Source organism: Aspergillus multicolor (assembly GCF_047715735.1).
Source record: "Aspergillus multicolor strain CBS 133.54 unplaced genomic scaffold BDW74scaffold_34, whole genome shotgun sequence".
Classification (NCBI taxonomy): domain Eukaryota; kingdom Fungi; phylum Ascomycota; class Eurotiomycetes; order Eurotiales; family Aspergillaceae; genus Aspergillus; species Aspergillus multicolor.
Window position 1 is genome coordinate 303687 of NW_027395985.1, and position 20881 is coordinate 324567.

At 53.6% G+C, this 20881-nt stretch overlaps 7 protein-coding genes and 1 non-coding gene across 8 annotated transcripts; 2 read left to right on the plus strand and 6 right to left on the minus strand.

Moving 5' to 3' along the window:
• Positions 1 to 1672: 1672 nt before the first annotated feature.
• BDW74DRAFT_182330 (uncharacterized protein) lies at positions 1673 to 2205 on the minus strand (the record flags this gene model as incomplete). Its single annotated transcript, XM_073730228.1, has 2 exons — positions 1673 to 2057; positions 2111 to 2205. The coding sequence occupies 2 exons, from the start codon at positions 2203 to 2205 to the stop codon at positions 1673 to 1675; spliced, it is 480 nt and encodes a 159-aa protein (XP_073579724.1).
• A 1185-nt stretch (positions 2206 to 3390) lies between these two features.
• Positions 3391 to 5032, plus strand: BDW74DRAFT_160964 (putative cell division protein kinase (Ctk1)). Its single transcript, XM_073725720.1, has 5 exons — positions 3391 to 3451; positions 3502 to 3604; positions 3653 to 4471; positions 4524 to 4679; positions 4749 to 5032. The coding sequence occupies exons 1-5, from the start codon at positions 3396 to 3398 to the stop codon at positions 4803 to 4805; spliced, it is 1191 nt and encodes a 396-aa protein (XP_073579725.1). The 5' UTR covers positions 3391 to 3395; the 3' UTR covers positions 4806 to 5032.
• On the minus strand, positions 4840 to 4939 carry BDW74DRAFT_t187. The gene has a single exon. It is a non-coding gene; the product is annotated as a tRNA-Thr (tRNA).
• A 524-nt stretch (positions 5033 to 5556) lies between the features above and the next one.
• Positions 5557 to 6259, minus strand: BDW74DRAFT_89610 (putative polyketide synthase). The gene has a single exon (XM_073734021.1). It carries the CDS (start codon positions 6205 to 6207, stop codon positions 5797 to 5799), a length of 411 nt encoding a protein of 136 aa, XP_073579726.1. The 5' UTR covers positions 6208 to 6259; the 3' UTR covers positions 5557 to 5796.
• A 639-nt stretch (positions 6260 to 6898) lies between these two features.
• BDW74DRAFT_182333 (type I polyketide synthase) lies at positions 6899 to 14848 on the minus strand (the record flags this gene model as incomplete). The annotated part of the gene is made up of 9 exons (XM_073730229.1): positions 6899 to 9900; positions 9957 to 10053; positions 10111 to 12287; positions 12350 to 12805; positions 12851 to 12966; positions 13018 to 13355; positions 13406 to 13518; positions 13568 to 14205; positions 14265 to 14848. 9 exons carry the CDS (start codon positions 14846 to 14848, stop codon positions 6899 to 6901), a joined length of 7521 nt encoding a protein of 2506 aa, XP_073579727.1.
• BDW74DRAFT_89620 (cytochrome P450) lies at positions 14709 to 17224 on the plus strand. The gene is made up of 6 exons (XM_073734022.1): positions 14709 to 15622; positions 15690 to 15783; positions 15833 to 15901; positions 15959 to 16077; positions 16131 to 16620; positions 16698 to 17224. Exons 1-6 carry the CDS (start codon positions 15200 to 15202, stop codon positions 17153 to 17155), a joined length of 1653 nt encoding a protein of 550 aa, XP_073579728.1. The 5' UTR covers positions 14709 to 15199; the 3' UTR covers positions 17156 to 17224.
• Positions 17224 to 18997, minus strand: BDW74DRAFT_188004 (cytochrome P450; the record flags this gene model as incomplete). Its single annotated transcript, XM_073731625.1, has 2 exons — positions 17224 to 18864; positions 18929 to 18997. 2 exons carry the CDS (start codon positions 18995 to 18997, stop codon positions 17293 to 17295), a joined length of 1641 nt encoding a protein of 546 aa, XP_073579729.1. The 3' UTR covers positions 17224 to 17292.
• A 247-nt stretch (positions 18998 to 19244) lies between these two features.
• BDW74DRAFT_182336 (uncharacterized protein) lies at positions 19245 to 20777 on the minus strand (the record flags this gene model as incomplete). Its single annotated transcript, XM_073730230.1, has 3 exons — positions 19245 to 19440; positions 19516 to 20420; positions 20475 to 20777. The coding sequence occupies 3 exons, from the start codon at positions 20775 to 20777 to the stop codon at positions 19245 to 19247; spliced, it is 1404 nt and encodes a 467-aa protein (XP_073579730.1).
• Between the last annotated feature and the right edge of the window lie 104 nt (positions 20778 to 20881).

Here is a 20881-nt window from a genome sequence, read left to right on the forward strand (position 1 = left end):
CCATAACCCAAGCAGGGATTCAGCAGCAAACCGGCCATGGCCGGAAATACAGATCATGGCGACTCACATCTCGGCTAGGTCCAAAAGGAGGCGGTCGTTGCGGGTGAGAGGGTTTGTCTTGTTTGGTGATGCTTGTAAAGCATCACAACCCTTTGAAAACGGGGACTCGGCGGCTAGGACATGACATGGCGCCATATGATATAGGCAATGAAGGGAGCGGCCCTCGTGTTTGGTTCGCTCGTGGGCCGTGGCCGGAAATGCGGGTCTTTGTGACAGTGGCCTGGTTTGGCCATGGCCGGTCTAAAGACGGAACTCGTTATCCGAGACCGCGAGGATATGCATACGCATGTATATGATGGAGTCGCGGAACGTGGACGGAGTAAGGTCGAAAAGGGCACTGCCCAGGCCCTCGAGCTGTACGAGATCAGATTCGATCCAGTTCGGATTGATGGTAGGGGTCTCGGCAGGCTGTATACTTACATCTCGAGGTTGAAGCTTCTAGTTTTGCACATTTGTGCAACTGAAGGGCCCAGCCCTGCTGTCAGGGTCTTTTTGATCTCCTCCAACCCAGTTCATCCCGCAGTTCTTTGAACGATTTGGTCTCCTGTGCGGCCGTCAATATTATGTCTTCTAGGAGATTCTCACGGCCATGGTCGATCAGGCCTCTCTTCGGAGACTCTTCAGGCATTGCAGTAAGCACGTCTTCGAATAATGCCTAGGGTTGCTGACACTATGCCGGCGGTGGTTTTGTTGGGGAACTAGGAGCTTCACCTTCTGACTCTGATTCCAAATCAGTATCTGAGCTCATGACCTTGTCGTCCGTAAAATCCTCGTTGCTATTAGAGCCGTTGGTGGTTGGAGGGACCTTGGTAGAGGCCCCTGGCCGAGTGAGCTTGCTGGGGACCATGGGATTAGGGAGAGAGCAAGCGGTGGCATGGGATTGAATGGGTTGGCGCACAGGGGCAGAGGACGGGATAGTACGGAGTTCGTGAGGAAGATGTTCGTCGTCGTCGGCATTGCGCTCAATCAGCCAGGATGGCCTTGCTTGGAGATCACGTATGTAACGCAGGTACTGCCCTTCTCTAGCTTCGGTGTCGACCGCGGTCTGTTTGTGGTATTGTAGTTACCACAGAGCTGCGCTTTTGATATCCCAAGATGTTTCGAGGTAGCGTCTCCCCCCAGAGCTGAGGTCGATAATAGCGTTATAGCCTTTAAAAGCCAATCTAAGATATCTGGTCGTGATAGTCGCTGTAGGCTCCGAGGGAACTTGGGGTTCGAAGCAAGATATGTGATGGTCCATGGCCATATTTCGTTCTTCGACTTGACAGCCAGTTCGGACTGTGGGTGACTGTAACGAAGTTAGTAACCTATATAATGAGCTGAGCTCGACATGTCCAGTGTCAAACTTACCTGTAGAATTGACATTGGTGCCACCATCGACTTCTCCGACGACGTAGCCGGCTGGCAGCTGTGGTGGATTGCCAAGGGAACCCGTTGCGAAGGCCTGGCTTGTGATGGCCCCTTGAATGACTTGCGGTAGTTCCTCGAGAAGATGGTCGGACGCGAGCTGGACTTGATATAGCGTCATCTTTTGCACCGTGATGGGAGGAGGCCTTGGGTTCATCAGGGCCTTCTTCACCGCTAGCTCTAGGCCGCATTGGCTGGGCTTCAATCAAAGCGGCTTTCCACGACCCGCGTCATGGAACCGGTCGAATTCCGCCATGACAACGAGTTCCATAGCCCGTGCGTAGTCCGGCGCAAGCTTAGCGAGCCTGGCCCCGTACTTCGCGAAGCCGTGGGAGTCGTTGAGCTCACTGAACTCGCGGCCAGGCACTCCCCATTTGGCTATGATCTCTGCCCTGGCGTTAGCGACTTGTCGCTGGTTGTTGACGACGTTTTTGAGGCTGTCGTTCATTTTCTTCCACACGGTCTTATACGCGGAAGTCTGCTTGAACTGGCCGAAGTTCTCTATCGTTGATACGGCCAACTCATTTAGGGAAACGAAGACTCGTCCGTGAAGTTTTGGTGCGTCTGGAACACATCGGTCACCTGCTCGACTGCCTTATTGAGTCTTGCCTTGTATTGTTCAGCGGACAGTTTGCCATGCCACTGTCGCAAATGACTTAACAAAGTGGGCGCGTCGGGCATGACGACGCCGCCCACGATGACCGTCTTTGCGGTGGTGCTAAAGCGCGCTAGGGACATCTTTTCAGAGGAAGTTTGTTAGCCTGAGTCCGAAGTGTTTTTATAGCCTAGAATGAGATGTAGGTGAATACCTTGAGAGAGCAGAAACTATGTTGGGCTGCTCCAGGGACTTGGTTCTTTTGAATGTGAGTTGATCGTGAAGCCACTTTCTTCTGAAGATTCGAATGTGTTGGGGATTTCGGGGTGTGCTGCGGAAAGGGAGACGGCCTGCAGCTCAATGAAAGAAGAAAAGTAATACGACTCGATTGCCGGATTTCAAAAGGTTATTTTCAAATCTAATCCAAATGTAAGTTTACCTCGACGTAAGGTTGGAGATGTGTTGGGATTGTTGAGGGTGAGGGTGAGGGTGTGCGGGAGGAAAGGTGAGGTTAACAGAAAACAGAAAAATAAGCCACGGCCACAAAGTGAAACGCCGTTGCCGCGAGCTCAAAGAGCTAGTCCTCCCTCTTTGCAAATCTGGTCTAGTTGCAACTCTTGTAGTGGCTCTTCACTCGATTCTTCATACCTACGGGAGTCGGGGCGCTAGAAAGATGGGAGAGTCAGTCTCATCTCTTTGGAGTTTTAAGAAGCATCAGCTTTGGCCTCAGAGTCTGCTGGATACTACGCGGAGGAGTTAATCTCTTTGGATTTGGCTTGCACGTGGTAATATTCGACTGTCTCTGTAGCCCTGCACGCGGCTACGGCCATGGTATATAGTACTTATCTACATCAGAACACAAATGTCAGTAGTGATATGCTTCGTTTATTAGTTACTTTATAGGCTCTTGCCCGTGACCCCTTTAGCAGTTACTGTACACTATAAACATGGTCCGATAGAATATGCGGACTCGGGCCGGTGGATTGTCCTTATGTGCAGGCCAGAGGATGTAGCGAATTTCTTCTGCAAGCAGGATTCTCCCGGATAGGCGGAGCTCTGGGCTGAGTGCTTGCACTCGCTGCTTAACGTCATTGCCAGATAAGTAAGAGATGTGATCTCAAGTATTGATACATCTTCTTAATAAGTCATCTACTTCTACCTTTGGTAGGTCAGAAGGTGTAGGGAATGTCTTCTGTAACCAGAGTTCTCCCTGATGGTGATTGATGTACATCTACACTTGGTGGGCTAGCGTCAGGTGACCTGATCTGCGGATCTTCCTATTTAGTGTTGGTCCCGCTTCATCTTCACCCAACCATCTTCACTTCACTCAACCATGGAGTGGAAGAAGACCCTTAGTTTCACAGATCGCCTGAGAACCATCCAATCTCTGTACGTGTTGCTCAAAAGAAAGAATTATTCAAACTAACAAGTGTCACCAGTACCACTGCATACCAGCAGTCATCCTCATCCACAGCATTCACCGAAGCACAAACACAAGCTCGAAAGCTCGAGAGCGAGGCATATGAACAAGCCACATCGAAGGTCTATCTCTTAAGCCCGCGACCTCTGAAAAGGCTCTAAATCGCGCAGGAAGAATATGATCAAATCTACCAAGCGGCACTCGACGCCGCAGAGGCCACAGTTTCAAAGACAACAGATGCAGAGCTAGAAGCCGACACAACCGCCTCCAGCCAGGAAACAGGTACAAAGATTGGTCATTACACAGGCAGCACCCACACCTTCGATGGTCTACACTCAATCATCTACAAATCCAAATCCGCAAGCGGCGCCCTCGTCGCGCTGAAGATCACGACCCCGCATCTCCTCGAACCACCACACGATGTCCAGCGCGAAGCCCAACTGCTCCGCGAAGCAGCCAGCGAGCACATCATCCCTTTGCTGGAAACATTCAAGCACGATGGCGGCCGCTTCATTCTCGTCTTTCCGTACAAGAAGCATGATTTCGAGACCCTCCTCCGCCGAGACATGTTGACCGCCGGGCAAACCAAAACGATCTTGCGCGATATGTTTGCTGCGATAGCCGCGTGCCACGAAAGGGGGATCATCCACCGCGACATCAAGCCATCGAACATCCTAGTCGATTCTCCAGGCGGACCAGCATATCTAGCTGATTTTGGGATCGCATGGCGAGACAAGAGCATCGAGGCTGAGCCCGCCGACAAGAAGATCACCGATGTCGGGACGACTTGCTACCGGCCGCCAGAGGTATTGTTCGGGTATAAGGGATACGGGCCAGCCCTCGACCTCTGGGCCGCGGGATGCGTCGTCGCAGAGGCAGTAGCCGCGGGTCACAAACAGCTTTTCGACGCGGGACCGGTCGGAAGTGATCTGTCCTTGATCCAGTCTATCTTTACGACACTGGGCACGCCCGATGAGGAGAGCTGGCCGGTACGTTCTTCTTCCAGAATATTTTTTTACGCTAACAGGCCCGCTACTCCAGGAGACCGCGAAGCTCCCAGACTGGGGCAAAATCGAGTTCTACAAGTATCCGGCTAAACCATGGGATGAGGTTCTACAGGGCGCATCTTCGAACGGACGGGACCTTGTCGGCCAGTTAGTTCGGTATGAGAGTGGCCAGCGCTTGTCCGCTGTGGAGGTAACTTCCCTGCCTGTTAAGTGGCTAGCTACCTTGATCATGGAGCCGAAGACTAACTATAAGCCGCAGGCGCTACAACATTCGTATTTCTCTAGTGCTAGTGTTCTATCCACAGTGACTAGTTGACAAAAAGAAGACAAAAATAAACAAAAAAGTACAATGCCCCTGCTCGGGATTGAACCGAGGACCTCACCATTGCTTGGTAAATTTGAATAAATATACCTACGAGTGGCGCGCTCATACCACTGAGCTACAAGGGCAATTGATGAACGTTTTTGAGGATGGTGCATATATTATTTTTTTGCGTAAACTGCGGTTTAGATGCTTTAGGATACAACGGAGGGACGGACATTTTCAATATCCACCAACTTCTTACCTTATAACTTATTATAAGTACCTAAATAAAGAAAACAAACCCCAGCCCCTCTCTCTAGTATTTGTAACAAGGGATTTTATCGCTTTGCATTATTGGGGCGGTAGATTGCGGGTGAATTCTTGATTCCCATATCTTAGTATATAACGCGTAGTATCTATATGTAAGATCCCATGCTTCGACGAAGACTGTGTACTTAGCGAACAAGTAGTCCCTGATTCACATCTGATGTTATTTCTGATACTTCTAAGGTTGGTCTAAGGGCTTGTATTGGATACTGGGATTCCGAAAGGGAATGGAATTAGCGCTCTATCGCGGGCAGTGTTCTTCCTGATACGTAGTGGGTTTCGCCCACCTACGCATCATGGTTTTGGACCCTCCAACCAACTTGGCAAGTGCAGCCCCTCCCTGACTACGCAACCACGTGACCTTGGACTGGTGCTTGCTCGTTTGTCTTCTCTTCGTCCCACAAACCTGTCTTCATACGCACGCTTTCTCCATGATCTCCAATGCGCTGCAACCGATTTATAGGTACACCTTGGTCATACTTTACACATGGCCAATGTTCACCGAGGAAATGCGCGCCTTGCCGAACCCAGTCCGCGTCTCTTCCGGTGTTTACATCGAAAAGATGCTCCCCTGGGCAGAGGCTTAGATGGACAGGCACACCCGGCTGAGTCTGCCGAAGACGAGCAGCGAAGCCGGAGGAGCAAATGGACGGACACTAAACCACAATGACGCTGATTAGCTTATTTCCCTCGGCTCGAAAGACAGGAAGCTTGGATGAAAACATACCATGGTGTCATTTGTTCCATGTACAATCCAAACAGGCGCCATATTGCAACCACCTTTGTCTAGTGTATCCATGAGGCCCTCGATGACCGGCTTGCCTTCGCTACTGCGCTTACCAAACAAGCGAGGCAAAAGTGCTTGTTGAGCAATGCACAATAGCAACTCCCACATATCTGACGTTGGTTCGCACCCTGTTCGAATGCTTCCACGAGGGATATTCTTCATATAAGCCCGAATCCTCCCCAACGCCTCTTTGGGCGGCGGGGGGCGTCTACCCATGAAGATCCGCGGTCGCGGGACCTTGTACTCAGGGGCCGTGGCGTCTAGAGGCGCGGAGATCGATATCACTGCCCTTATTTCCATTCTGTCCTCGATCTCTTGTCTCCCGTTCGCGTCGCGGCCTGGCGGAGACAACATGAAATCGGAATGCAGTGCACAGTACACTGAAATAAACCCGCCGGAGCTTTCACCACAGCATAGAATATTGTTGATATCGGGCCGAGGCAGCGCTGACTGTTCCATGTACTGCGGCAGATTGTTGAGCCAGCCCCAAAAGTGCGCTACGTCGTTGAGTATCTCGCTCCCGTCTGACTCGGGCAGAAGTCGATAGTCCGGTGTGACGATGATTGCTTCGCGATCGAGAGCAAGGTCCAGCAACCACTGTGCGAACCAGGGCTCATACATTCGATGCCCGACGACAAAGCCACCGCCGTGCCAGCGGACCATGACTGGGTATTTCTTGTCTCCAGCCCTAGGCGACCGCAATATACTTCTTGGGATCAAAACGGTGGTCTCAAGCGGAACTCCGTTTATGATGCGGTATGCAAAGTCAGCCCGAATGAACGGGGCAAATCGAGACAACTTGTTATGTTTCATCTGAGAAGGAAAAAATCGAGAAGAAAGAATCCCGAATTCCCTTCGACTTTTGGAAAGGTGAACCAATTTATAGTTCTCTGGAGGCGATGTGCAACGCCACGCCTAATCGATGTTAACACCATCTATTGCACCTATCGCAATCTAGTCTAAGCCTAAGACCAGTTTACAGCTGATAAGCCTACTTCACGAACCGTTCGTGAAGCCGCTTGGCCGCCATTTCTCCAATCCGCTGTATGCTCCCTCCATTCATGAGCTCGAGGACCGACACGTCGACCCCTAGATTCTGCTTCCACCAGTTCCTCAGCTCAATGGCTACTAAAGAGTCTACACCCGCCGCTGACAACGTCAGACCAGTATCCAATGGCTCTTCGTCGTCCCTGCGCATAAGGAATCTTGCGACCCGATCCCGGATCTGGCCAGCAAGGAACTCGACTGCCTCTGGCTCCTCTAGTTGGTGTGGGCTATCAGAAACTGCTGCTAAGAACGGGGCCATGCCGCTTGTAGCTGCCGTACTATCCGTCGCAACGGTCTCAATGTTGCGGTATATAGCCATCCGGGGGTCTCGCTTCCAGATTATGTTGTTCTGCGGGTCCATGATAGGCAACCGACACTCTAGCGCCTGAGTGATATGGCTTGGGTTGTGATAATGGATGCCGTTTGTGCCTACGAAGTCCTTCTTTACAGCAGGAGCCATAGCCGACCGAGCAATGGTGAGGTGCAACGCCTCCAGAAAATCGGTTTCTGAGATGAGCCGGCCTGACATGGCGAGCATCGTGTCCTTGGCCGCCGGAGTACGGCTGATGTATCCCACATCGTCCACTGCTCCTATGTCCAGGACAGAAGCTGCCAAGCCACGATCATGACGATACTGCACGAAGGCATCCATGAATGAGTTGGACGCGGCGTAATTTGCCTGGCCGTAATATCCAACCATCCCACAGATTGAAGAAAATAGCACGAAAAAGTCGAGCTGGTGGCCTGCCAATGCGTTGTGTAGATTCCACGTCCCTTGCACCCTGGGTTGAATGACTGCTTGGTACGTCTCTAAGTCCATGTCAAGAACGCCAATATCGCGGAGGATCATGGCCATCTGCATCACACCGGCAATAGGTGTGGTGGCCATTGCCACTATTTGATTCACCAGCTTGTTATCAGCCACGTCGCCGGCAAATGCTTGCACCTCACATCCCATCAATCGCAATTCTTCGATAAATGCTGGATCATCTTCTCCCTTCCCAGCAGATCTAGAGAGGAATATAATGTTCTTGGCGCCATATGTGGCCATCCACATGGCAATCGCTCGCCCAAGTCCGCCCATGCCGCCAACGAGCAGATATGACCGATCGCCGCGGAATTTCGGGGTTGGAATGGCTGGAGCCCATGGGAGCTTTCCTTCATCCTCGGGGAACTTGACCAGAATCTTTCCGACATGCGTGCCTTGCTGCATGTACCTGAAGGCATCTTCTACATTTGTGGCTTCGAAGATGGTTGTTGGGTGTATTGGTTTGATATGCCCTCTCGAGTACAAGTCGAGCATCAGTTGCATGAGTCGACCGCCAGTAGCCCTTCGAAGTCCAACATGCCGGGAGACATCAATGCCAAAGAATGTCCTGTTGTCCTCAAATTTGTCTAAGGCAAGTTGAGCGTGACCGATCATATCGCGTTTCCCGATCTCAACCATACATCCGTTCGCGGCAACGCACTCCCAAGTCGTATGCAACAATTCACCAGAGACCGAATTCAGCACGCAGTCAACGCCGGTACCGTCCGTGGCAACCATAAGCTCGTCGTAGAAGCTGGTGTCTCGTGAGTGGAAAATATGATCGCGCGGAATCCCGAATTCGCGCACTAGGAACTGTGCCTTTTCCTCGGATCCCACAGTGCAATAAATCTTGGCGCCAATCCAGCGCGAAACATAGATGGCTGCAATGCCTATACCACCAGCCGCAGCATGTATGAGGATTGACTGGCCCTTTTCCAGCTGAGCCTTGTCCACCAGACCGAGGAGGACCGTTACATACACTGAAGGCATTGTAGCGGCGTCCTCGAAACTGAGACTGTTAGGAATGCGCAGTGTAAACTTCCCGGGCCGTTGGACCTGGGTCGCTAGGCCGGTGGAGCTGGTCCCCAAAATCATGACGCGGTCCCCAGGTCGGACATGGTCGATCTCCGCTCCAATCTTGCTGACATACCCTGCACCCTCAAGGCCAAATGTGTCGAAGCCGTTTCCTAGAGCATCGACACCATGCACGAGGCCCATGGCGATGAGCACATCAGTGAAATTGAGACCTACAGCCTTGACCTGGACCTGGACTTCGTCGTCCGCAAGGGCTGAAAGAGGCTGGCCGGACCAATGCAATGATTGCAGCAGCCCACGCTTTTGGATCAGGAGCGCCTTGGTATCTGGCTCTACCGGTGCAGCCTTCCGCAAAGCATTCGGCACTGTGTACCAGTGGAAACGCCCAACGTGAACTTGCCCATCCACCCAGGCATACTCGAGGTCTGGGTCGAGGGCGCCAGTCATGTCGTCCTTGCCCTGTTGGACCTTTTTCGCCACATCAACGACCGCTTTAGCTGCCCCTGACAGATTCCAATCTTCAAGCTCTAGCGTCGCCAGGGGCATTGCAAGTTCTGATCGGATAGTTCTTGCCACTCCCAATATCAAAGCCGCATGCGGATCCTTGGAACTGATTTGAGCAGGGTTCGTCAGCCATATAACTACAGCCTGCTGGAGCATGTCGATGGCCTTGATGAAGGTCTTCCAATCTTCCTCCCCCGGACTGTTGAGTAGTGGCCCGTCGAGATCGATGAAAGAAACGACGTCTTGGTCAGGTGGTGGCGTCTCATCATTGCCCCATTGGAGATGCTTCACGCAATAACCTTGCTCTTGCAAAAGTCCCTCAACCTGCAAGGCCAGTGGATGGATCCTAGATGGGCCCGATAGCAGGGTGATGTCACCAGCGTGCTCAACGTCCACCGCCGGTCTCGAGATAATATTGGCGTTTACGTGGTACGGACGCTCATTATCCAGAGTCACTGCTTCGCATCCATTGAAACCTGCCGCACGGAGCTTCTCGTCCCATACTTCGGTTGGCAGGTATGGTGCTTCCACGCGGCCGTCTGCCTCGCCTAGCCACCAGCCCACAAACAGGCCCATGATATAGACCATACTGCTGGTCACTATTAACCATGTCAGTGTTTGGTCCTGTCTCATAGTACAGAATGGGTAGTCGAACCTGGAGAAAGCTCTTGTAGGAACAACCGGCCCTGGTCAGCCAGGAGCGTGCGCACATTGCATAGCGTCTCATGCAAGATAGGCGTCGCGTGAAGAACCTACCGGAGTATCAGTAAGTCGCTTCTCCGAGCAGAATAGATTCGGGTAAAACTAACATTTGAGGCAATGATAAGATCGTAATCTCCCGGCTTGAACCCTTGAGCAACCGGATCCTCCGAGATGTCAAGCACCTTGTATTCCATTCCGGAATACTCCTTGAAACGCTCCTGCGCAGCCACGAAGAAACCCGAGGATATGTCGGTGAAAGTGTACTGAAAGTACAGTCGCTCGCCGAACTCGGACTGAAGCTGCTGAAGGATCTTGGACGTAAGACCCCCAGTGCCAGCCCCGATCTCCAGTATCCGGAGTTGGGGCTGCGCGTGGCCGAGCAGCTGGAAAAACTCGCTCACGTCCCAGACATTGTTCATCCAATCATATATACCGGCGAGTGTACCATCATGGATTAGTAGGTCTAGGAAATCGGTCTTCCCCTCGAACACATTGACCAGTTGGTCGTATGTGCGCCACACGGATTCCGCCATGGCCCCTACGCCAGCACTCTTGCACTTCTCCAGGACCTCGGGAATGAGCCTTTTGCGCTCGTCGGATAACATATTTACGATTTCCACAGTGTCAACTAGTGGGTAACCCGGTTCACTGAAGCGAGGGATCTGAGATTTCATCCACCTCCGGTACTTTTCGAAATGCGGCTGCGTGGCTTTTACCCCTTCGAGGACTGGATGGGACTCCAACGCGCAGAGAACATAAAGCTTTTCCACCAGCGCTGTCTGCTCTCGGAAATCGTAGATCGGCCGCGTGAGCTTGGCTACGTTGAGGAAGGATACATCCGGCTTCCAGTCAAGTTGGAGGGCTGTGAGCTCGGGTTCATCTTCTTCGGAGGGAAGTGGCGTGCCCCGGAAACCCTTGAGGACCAGAACATTCTCACCGTCTTTTGTGACTGCGTAAGCTTGTCCCTCGACGCCTTCCCGACCGGCCGCTGCAGTATGGCTAGACGTCGTGGTCTTGACATGGATTTCTTGTCCGGTTCCAACACCAACGTACAGCTCTTTTATGAATGTTGGCAAGAATGATTTGTTGAAGGAACTGTATATACCCTTGAACGCGGCCACCGTCCACGATTGAAGCATGATGTCCAGTGTACTCGGATGCAGCGGGTACGATGACTCGGACCCGTCACCTGGGACGTCTGCAATGTCTAACACCGCGCTTCTCTCCGTCACCCCAGCTGTAATATTCTTCAAACCTATGAAGCGCGGTCCATAGTTTAGCCCCACGCGGTTCAAGGTCGTATACCACCGACTGGCGGACACTTTTCGCGGCAGAGGCTTTGGCAATCTCTTCAAGGACGCTGGTAGAGACTTCGACGCCCGACCACGACGCACAAGACCCGAGCAGTGCCTGCTCCACGCCGAGCCGTCGTGAGAGACTATAGAGAACACGTACCAGTCGCTATCGATGCTAGCCGTCAGCCTCTGAGGGCGGAGGGTCGTGACTAATTCCTTCGAGTCCTCCACTTGGAGAACCAGCGCCTGGCGAAGCTCAACCTCTTTAACCGTATAGTCGCCCAGACTGCCCAGGTCACCCAGTTGGCAGGCAGCTGCACCGGCCATGGCGATATAGCCTGCGCCCGGGAAGACAATGTCATTCCCTACACAGTGGTCCTTGAGCCAGGGGACGTCGGCCACGCGAATCTCATTGCGCCATGTTGGAGAGATGTCAGTTGAGTCTAGGGTGCGGGAGCCCAGGAGATCATGCGGCGCGTGCTTCCGGAACCGCCAATTGTGCATCACACGCGTCTCGGCCCAGTATGCGCGCTCGTAGTGCCATGGGTATGCAGGGAGATCCGAGAGAACCCGGCCAGGTCGGACCGCGGGCTCGGAAGGAAGCGTAACAGGTAAGCCAGCTGTGAATAGCTGACCAAGCGTAGAGAGGATCGCGCGTGTGTCGTTCTCGCCTCGAGTCAGGGTCGCGATGTGCTGCACGGAGATGCATGCTTCTTGGTAGATTTGGCGCAGGGGACCGCGGAGGGCATGGTGCGGTCCGACTTCCACGTGGACCATGCGTGGCATTTCCTTCAGCAGGGCTTTGACAGCCGTGTGGAAAAGGACTGGGCTCTCGAGGTTCTCCTGCCAGTACCGAGATTCGAAGTCGGAGGCGAGTGATAGTACTTTGCCGCCGTATACGCTGGAGTAGAAGGGGATCTTGGGCGGACTGGCGACCAGGTGCTTTGAGATGAGCTCGCGGTATGTGTCGCCAACGAGTTTCATGTGCTCTGGTATGGTAATTGGTAAGCCAACTCGGATCCAAAGGCCTGATGCGAGGCAATTGGCTTACCTGAATGATAGGCCATTTCCACCGCGAGCTTTCGTACAAAGGCCTGGTCATTTTGGCGCTTTATCGCATCAACTGCCTGTTGCAGGGCTTCCAGGTCGCCAGACAAAGTAATGCTCGAACCGCTGTTCTCACAAGCGACTCCGACGCCAGCCAACTCAGATAAGAACGGCAGAACCGCATCCTTTCCCAGCCCCACGGCCGCCATGCCACCTGCCTTGGTGGGAGCCTTACACACGAAGCCCCGGTAGTAGGCAGCTATCAACGCACCCTCTTTTGACAAAGCACCCGCGGCATATGCTGCAGCAATCTCGCCGCTTGAATGTCCGACCACGGCTGCGGGAGTGATACCCCAAGAAGCTAGGAGGTCAACGACTGCAATTTGGACGGCTGTGCAGAGGGGCTGTGAAAGCTCTGCTTTCGAGAGCCGCGTCGTGTCATCGCATGAAATGAGAATATCTGATCGGTCAGTATTTGTGCTGACATTAGGTTTCACTAGCTAACCTTCTATTGACCAGGACGGCGCATCCCCCTCCAGCGCTTGGAGGGCTTGGTCCATGGATTGTATGTTTGTAAGGAAGGGAGGATAGTCAATAATGAGCTGTCGGCCCATTTGCACCCTGGACATGGTCAGCATCATCCATGCCAAGGAGCTGACCGGATGAAATTACCACTGAGCGCCCTGTCCTGTGAAGACGAAGGCCACTTGCTCGATGCCTTGGGATGCAACAGCTGCCGGCTCACCCAATGCATCAGTGCCTTTAGTGACGACAGAGAAGGCTCTATACTTTAGACGCTCTCGCCGCTCCGCCAAAGTGTACGCCACATCCGGCAGTTTCTCCGGATGCTTTGCGATATACTCTGCGTGGCTTCTGACCATGTCCTTGAGCGCTTCTGGGCGTCCCGCTGAGAACAATAACAGCGTCTGTTGTTGATTTGGCTCTTGGAGCGGGGTCGGAACAGTACTCGGGACATTCAGCTTGAACGAGGCGGCGGAGTCGATAATGAACTATATGGTATCTGTCAGGCTACAGCTGACAGAGGCTTTGCTCCACTTACATGAGCGTTGGAACCTCCTATTCCGTACGATCCAATGCTCATACGCTCAGCACGTCCTTCCGGCCAGGAGGTTGGTTCTACCGGAACGACCAGCTTGGCTTTGTCCCATGGGACTGCAATCGTGAGCAGGTCTCAGCAGCACAGAGAATTGGGAACACATACTGGCGGGGTTTGGATTGGTGAACTTGATGTTCGGGATAATGGTTCGATGTTCGAGGGAAAGCACAGCTTTCATCACGCTTGTAATCGCCGCGGCCCCTTCGCTGTGTCCTAGATTTGGCTTCACAGCCCCCAGATACGCTCCGTATTCGCCAAAGCAGCGTGCAATGGCCTCCACTTCTATTGGGTCTCCAACTGGTGTACCGGTACCATGCGCCTCAACCATCGCAGTCTGGGACATGTCTAGACCAGCCAAAGCATATGCCTTTCTAATGATGGTTTCATGGGCATCTGGGTTGGGATTTGCCATTCCACCTTTCGACCGTCCGTCGGCCCCAGCAGCTGAGGAGCGGATGATAGCGCGGATGGGATTACCGTCACGAATGGCTTCGTCCAGTCGTTTGATGTATAGCGCTGTAACTGCTTCGCCACGGGCATATCCATCTGCGGCGGCGTCGAACGATTTTGACGAGCCTTCTGGCGATAAAGCCATGAGCAGACTCATAGACACCGTGAGACCAGGGGCTAGAATCAGATTTGTGCCGGCCACGATAGCCGACGAGATGTGCCCGCTGCGGATTGCCTCCAACGCCTCATGGAGGCCAATTCCAGCTGACGAACAGGCCGTCTTGTACATGACACTGCACAGCATTAGTATTGCTTACAGATCGCCCTTTCCTATCTTGACGCAGGTACACACCTCGGTCCTCTGAGGTCATATTCATATGATATGCGATTCGCCAGCGCAAAATCCAGCGTGCCCATCATCAGGTAAGGGTGGAAGAAGTTGCTGTCCTTGTGGTGTATCTCCTGCCAGTCCTCTGTGAACATACCCACATACGTACCAATCGGCTTGCCACGCCAATTCTCGCCCGCCCGCTCCAAGGCCTCGCGGACAACCTCGAGGACGAGTCTCTGATTCGGATCCATCAGCTCGGCTTCGGCTGCAGCGGCCGTGAACATGGAGTGGTCGAATTGAGCGAAATCGACATCTTCAAGAAAATAGCCATGCTTGGTGATGACTGTTCCCGGCTTCCCGTTCGGATTGTAATACGCGTCGACGTTATAGCGGTCCGCGGGCGTGACCGAACGAGCGTCCCCTTTGTTCACCAGAAACTGATACAGGGCTTCGTCGTCGCGGATGCCGCCCGGTAGTCTCATTGCCATGCTGCAGATTGCCACGGGGACAGCATCGGTGCCTGGACTCGCACGATGGCTGTCCGCATGGCCGTCGGTGTAGCCGTTGGCTTGAGAGTGGCTCGTGCCATTGCTGTAACCGTTCATGGTGCAAATGTTGAATGTTCTTTGGTGCTCACTCTCTTTCGCGTCAACTTCAGAGAGGCTATATAGGGCTCCTGCTCTGGCGATATCTTCTTGACTTTCAACATTGAAGCCACTGCTGATCACCACATTGGGCTGTTGGCGCTATCTGTAATTATGTTTGGGGTAGATCCACCCATGCGCATACCTAGTCCCCGCGTTGGCTCGACTATCTCGCAATCCGAGGTATACATTGGACTAGCGTGTCCTAGGGCATTTGGTGGAACTGAATTCTACGAAACCCCTGCTGGCACTATATCCTATCCCACCCCAAGGATTCGTCAAGCCGTCATATGATACGCGCCATCCATATATATGCCCTCCAAAACCCCTCTTCACTTTTCTCGACCATGGCCATCCCATCCTATCGACGCGATGGCAATTCCAAGGATCTCGTTCCGGGACCTCCGGTCTGTCTCTGACGTGATGTCCTCAAGCCCCCTGTCAACACTAGCTGGGCTAGTTGGCTGCATTTTCATTTTAGCGCACCTCCTACGCAGACGCACCTCCCTCAATCCCAACATCCAGCACTACCAATGGGACACTAGTGCCCTTGGCTCTCCAAAGAAGCGTTGGATGTGGGACTCCTTGAGACTCCTGCGCGAAGGGTACAAACAATTTTACGGTAAGCCATGGCGGGTTTGGACCTCGGAGGGGGACCACATCGTTCTTTCGCCTGCCGCTGTGAATGAGTTGAAGATGCTGCCGGATCATACGCTTCCATCGTCGCTGCGAGAGGTCAGTGCTCTGCCCTACAATAATAGGTAGAAACTTGCTTTGTCGACCCTGCCTAACGCCCCAGCAGTTTATGCTACCGCAGTATACGTTTAAGCCATTTGCGCCTTGGAAGCTGGACTGGGTTAACCATGTCATCCTGCATGATTTGAATAAGAACATGAGTACGAATTGCTTATCTGGCCCACAGCACACTAGCTGAAACCCCAGCAGCGAAGATTTTTCCGGTAATGAGAGATGAGGTCGACGTCGCATTGTCAATTGAGCTTCCCATTTCCAACGGTACGTCATGAATCTGAGGTTCGGTGGAACTCACTGGTCGTCTGCTAACATAGACAGACTGGGCCGAGATCGACATTTCCACCCAGATCCTTCGCGTTATCTGTCGTGTCAGCGGAAGGGCTTTTGTTGGTACGGGACTGCACCGTAATGAGGAATGGATCAACATCAGCTGCAACGTGAGTTGTCAACTGTCACCATCAGATAAACAATACCCAATTGACAAGCCTAGTACACAAAAGACCTTTTCCTAGCAGCCCTCAAGCTCCGCGCCGTGCCGTCTATCGTCCGCCCAATCCTCGCCCTCTTCCTCCCCGATCTGCGCCGCGTATACCAGCATAACGACCGGGCCCGAGCCCTAGTCCAGCCGATCCTGCAGCAGCGGGAGCAAAATGAGAAGGCATGCGCAGAGTACACAAAACCAAACGACACGATTCAATGGGTACACGACTTGATCCCGAAAGAGGACAAGAAAGACTATGCTTACCAAGGAGCTGCGCAGTTGGCGATCACAGCCGTGTCGGTACAGTCTACCAGCAAGCTCATTGTCAATGTTCTGCTGAACCTCATGAAGTATGCGGAATATGCCCCGGTACTCAAGGAGGAGATCGAGGCTGTTCTGGCGGAGAGCGGTGGTGTTTGGACGCTGGAGAGCATGGCGCGCTTAGAGAAGCTGGATAGCTTTATGAGGGAGTCGTTGAGGTTTGAACCGCCGTTGACAGGTGAGTTGTCTAAGGTTAACAGCAAAACATGCTATGTCGTGGTCCGGTTGTTAACACATGGAACCTTTGGTCAATAGCAACTTTTCAACGCCGCGCACTGAAGCCACTCAAGCTCGCTGACGGCACGGGCATACCCTCTGGTGCACTTGTTCTTGCGCCCGCAGACGCAATCGCGTTCGACCCCAACTTCTACCCGGACCCGGAGAGATTCGATGGTCTACGGTTTTATAAGCTCCGACAGCAGGCGGACGAGACCGGAAATGGATCTACCGCTAAAGTGCAGGTGGGCAGTAAGGTGCGGCATCAGTTCGTTGCGACGAGCAAGACGCAAGTGCAATTTGGTCTAGGGCGCCATGCTTGTCCAGGGAGATGGTTTGCTGGACACGTAATCAAGATGGTTGTGGCGGCGGTGTTGCTAGACTATGATTTGAAATTCAGGGATGGCGAGGAGAAGCGCAAGACATTTCTGTTTCAGACGACTAATATGCCGGATCCCAAGACGAGGGTTCTCATGCGGATGCGGCGAAAGGCTTAGCTTGAGTTCCAGTTCAGGTGGCAAAGGCTGTGTTTTGAATTGTTCGGGGGTTGACGTTGCCAGGGCCCGTCAATGCATCTCTACCTAACACTTCAAATTGTATAGCTGCACTCTTTCTTGCACGAATTCGATCAGCCCTACCTAGCACACAGTCGCAGCCGCACCATCAACGGCCCCTTATCCCACAGCGTATACACCTTCTGTCTCTCCCACCCCTCGCTCTCGGGCGCCAGTTCCAGATCAAAATTCCACAGAACCCTCGCAAGAATCACCCGCATCTCATTCCACGCAAACGGCTTACCGAGGCAGTTCCGCGGCCCAAAGCTGAATGGCTGCGAGGCCGCCACCTGGTCGCCACTGAATGCACCCTCACCCTCACCCTCACCCTTACTTGCCACTGCCAACCACCGCTCAGGGATAAACTCGCCTGCCCGGTGGAAGTTCTCCGCACTATGCGACGCCGACCACGCATGCACGCCGACCGACACGTCCCCGGGCACCGCATACCCCGCTATAGCCGTCACCGTGCCCCTGCGCGTCCTGCGCGGCGGCGCAATCGGGCCCGGCGGGTAGATGCGCAGACCCTCGGTCAGACAAGCCTGCAGATAAGGCAGACGCTCCGCGGCCGCAACGAACGAGATCTGCTCCTCGCGCTCAAACGCCGCGCGCACCTCGGCCGTCGCCTTCCGCAGGGCATCCCTGTTCTTCAAGAGGTAGTACGTTGTCCCCGAGAGCGCGGTCGCCGTTGTCTCGGTCCCCGCCAGTAAGAGGAAGTTGGTGTTTGCTTCGACCTCGCCGGCGCTGAGGGGCGCGGGCGTGGGCTCGTGCTCGCCGCTGTCCTTGCCGTTGGACCTGCAGGTTCCCTTGAGCAGGTAACTGATAAAATCCGGCCTGTTATAGTCCAGCCCCCTTGCCAGCCTCTCCTCCGTACTGCGCCCAACAAACTCGAGATGCCTGCGGCGGGCGTCGATGAGCCGCCGCGGCGCCAGCAGCCTCAGCACCTGCGGGAACGAGCCATGCGTGCACACGGCCATGGCGCGCACATACGCGCCCAGCTTGATCGTGCTCATGAACCCGTGCACCCACGCGTGGTACCTGCTTCCGCGCAGGCAGTCGAAGGACTGCCCGATTGCCAGGTCGCCGATGATGTCGAAGGTCGTGAAGTTGTACCATGCGACTAGATCGACTTGCGCTACTCCTTCACCCTCAACCTCACACTCACCCTCACCGGCAGAAGAAGACGAAGACGAAGAAGAGCAGGCAAGCCCCCTCAGCCTCTCAATTAGCAGGTCCACATACCCCTGCACAACCCCCTCCTGCTCGCGCAGCGCCCGCTCGGAGAACGCATAGCTGAGAGCCTTCCTCACGCGCGGGTGGTCGTCGTCCCCCGCGGTGAAGACACTGTGGCTTCTGTCGCGCGACAGGTGGATCAGGCCGTAGAAGGCGGGGTCCTTGACGGGTGCGTTGGCGCCGAAGCCGTAGATATCTTTCCAGGCTGCTGGCGATGTGAAGGAGAGTTCGGTGGGCGAGTACCGCACGACCGACCCGTAGGCCTCGTGCAGCTGTTTGAGGCGGAGCTCGAGGGTGCCGGTGAGGCTGGCAAGGAGGCGGGGCGTGTAGCTTGCGGCCCAGGTCTTGGGGCCTGGGAAAGGGGAGAGCGGGTGCAGGGTTGTGTTGTAGAGGGCTTTGAGGAGGGTGTATGCTACGGTCTTGGATAGGGGTTGTTTGGTCAGCTTTTCTCGGTGGGAATGGCCTGGATGGCGTTTTACTTACGGTCCAGAGGAGTGAGGCTAGGATATCCCATCCGAAGGTTGCTGTATCTGCTGCTGGCAAGATGGCCATTTTATTCGAGGTTAATGTTTAGCCGTTATGCCGCCAGCGTCATGCCGTTCCTCGAAGGGCCTTATTGTCTCTTATACATGGGCCAGTCTGACGGGCGGCTAGGGTATCATTTGGAATCTTCTTCAAGTCTTCGGCTTGTCATTATGTACAAGATAAACACCTCAGCCATTGGATTGAATTATAAGTTAATGTGAACCGCAAATAGTCAAGGTAGACAGTCGTATGATCTACACAGGATAAATCCTCCTCACGGCACACCGAAACAGACTGCCTGAATCTGATGCAAAATAGTAGCCGTATCAAACTCGGAAAACCCCTTATTCTCCAAGAGACTCGCAGCAAGCGGACTGACAATGCTGGTGATTTTGACCATAGCCGGGTTCGACCGCTGAAAACGATCTATAACGGCGTCTAACATCTTCGCCGTGACGTTCGTGCCCCTTCTAAAGCCAAAGCAGCAAGATTAGCAAGTAGCTCACTCGCTGTCGTAACCTGAATTAAGAAAGGCAAGTACTTACACCGCATTAGCCAGTTTCGTCGAGCAGATAAGCAGAATCCCCGGGCCCAGCGCATCCGTAAGCTGAGACCAGCGCTTGCCATATTTCTTCCGCTCGTGGAACTTGGCCCGGAGCTCTGCCCGCCGCGTCTGGTCTATAGTGTCCCATTCTCCGTGGATGTTCTTTAGGATCTGGTCGATGACGTAGGATGCATTGCCCCGTCCTACTCTTGATGGGAGTCGATTACTGCCAGGGTTAGCGCCAGATACAGGCCGGGCCCGATGCGCGTGGTGTGTCTCGGTATATTCAATATGCAGTCGGATAAGGCCTAGGCGGTCTCGGACCAGATCGTCACTCATGCGGGAGTTGATCTGGCAGACCACTCGATAAGCTTGTTCAAGTTTAAAGTACGGTGGGTGCGATGATGCATCTGGCAGTGTCCAGCTCTCGGCCTCAGCCCCGTGCTCGTTCCATATCCCTTGTGTTATCCAGCGAGGAAGATTCGAATCTAGATGCGAGTAGTAGTCGTCGCAGATTATGTTTTGAGATAAGTATCGGATTATCAGATCTGCTTCGGTATCTGACGAGTTCAACTTGATACTTTGCCTGTGTCTGCGGTCTCTTTTGGTACTAACTCTGCGGTGGCTCAGTGTGGCTGATGGTAAGTTTCGACGGTTTTTTGGCCCTGTGGTTGCCGTGGGCTCGCGATCGCGGGGGCGTCCATTGTGGTCTTTGGCCTGCAATTGCGGTGACTCGGAAGGTGGGCTTTGTACATCCGGTACAGCAGGCTGCAGAGCTAAGCCTGCTTTATCTGACTCCATGTGATGAGGCCCGGACGTCAGCTTTGGGACTATTGTGGGATTGAACAACCGGGTCGACACTGGGTCTCCCAAGTAGCTACCGTCCATGTATTCTGGAAACGATGCCTGCTCCTGTTATCCAACCGATATCGTAGGTATCAACGGCAGCTCACCACTTACCCAACTTGAAGTGACACTGGTCGAGGCTTCCGCCGATTCAAACCCATCAAGTTCTGGGGGGCTTGGGGACCATGGAAATCCCAAGTTGAGTTGGTCGAGTATATTGCGGTCCAATACACTGGCCTCACCCTCTACCAAAAGGGTCCAATTGTTGCTGTTGGTCGGTTCAACCCGCATTCGAAAGGGTCCAACGAATTCAATTTGGTTTTGACACAGGAAGGCCTGCAGCGCCAGAACAAAGTCGAAAGTACTAGTCTTTGCATTGCTGTCATAACACTGTTCGGGAGGCCTGATCACATCCATAGCTGCGTTGAACTATATGAGAGTAGGAGAGCCGAGCGAAAAGATAGATCTTCTGCGCGTGGGGCTCTTAAAGACAATGGCATTTTTGACCATGACAATGACCC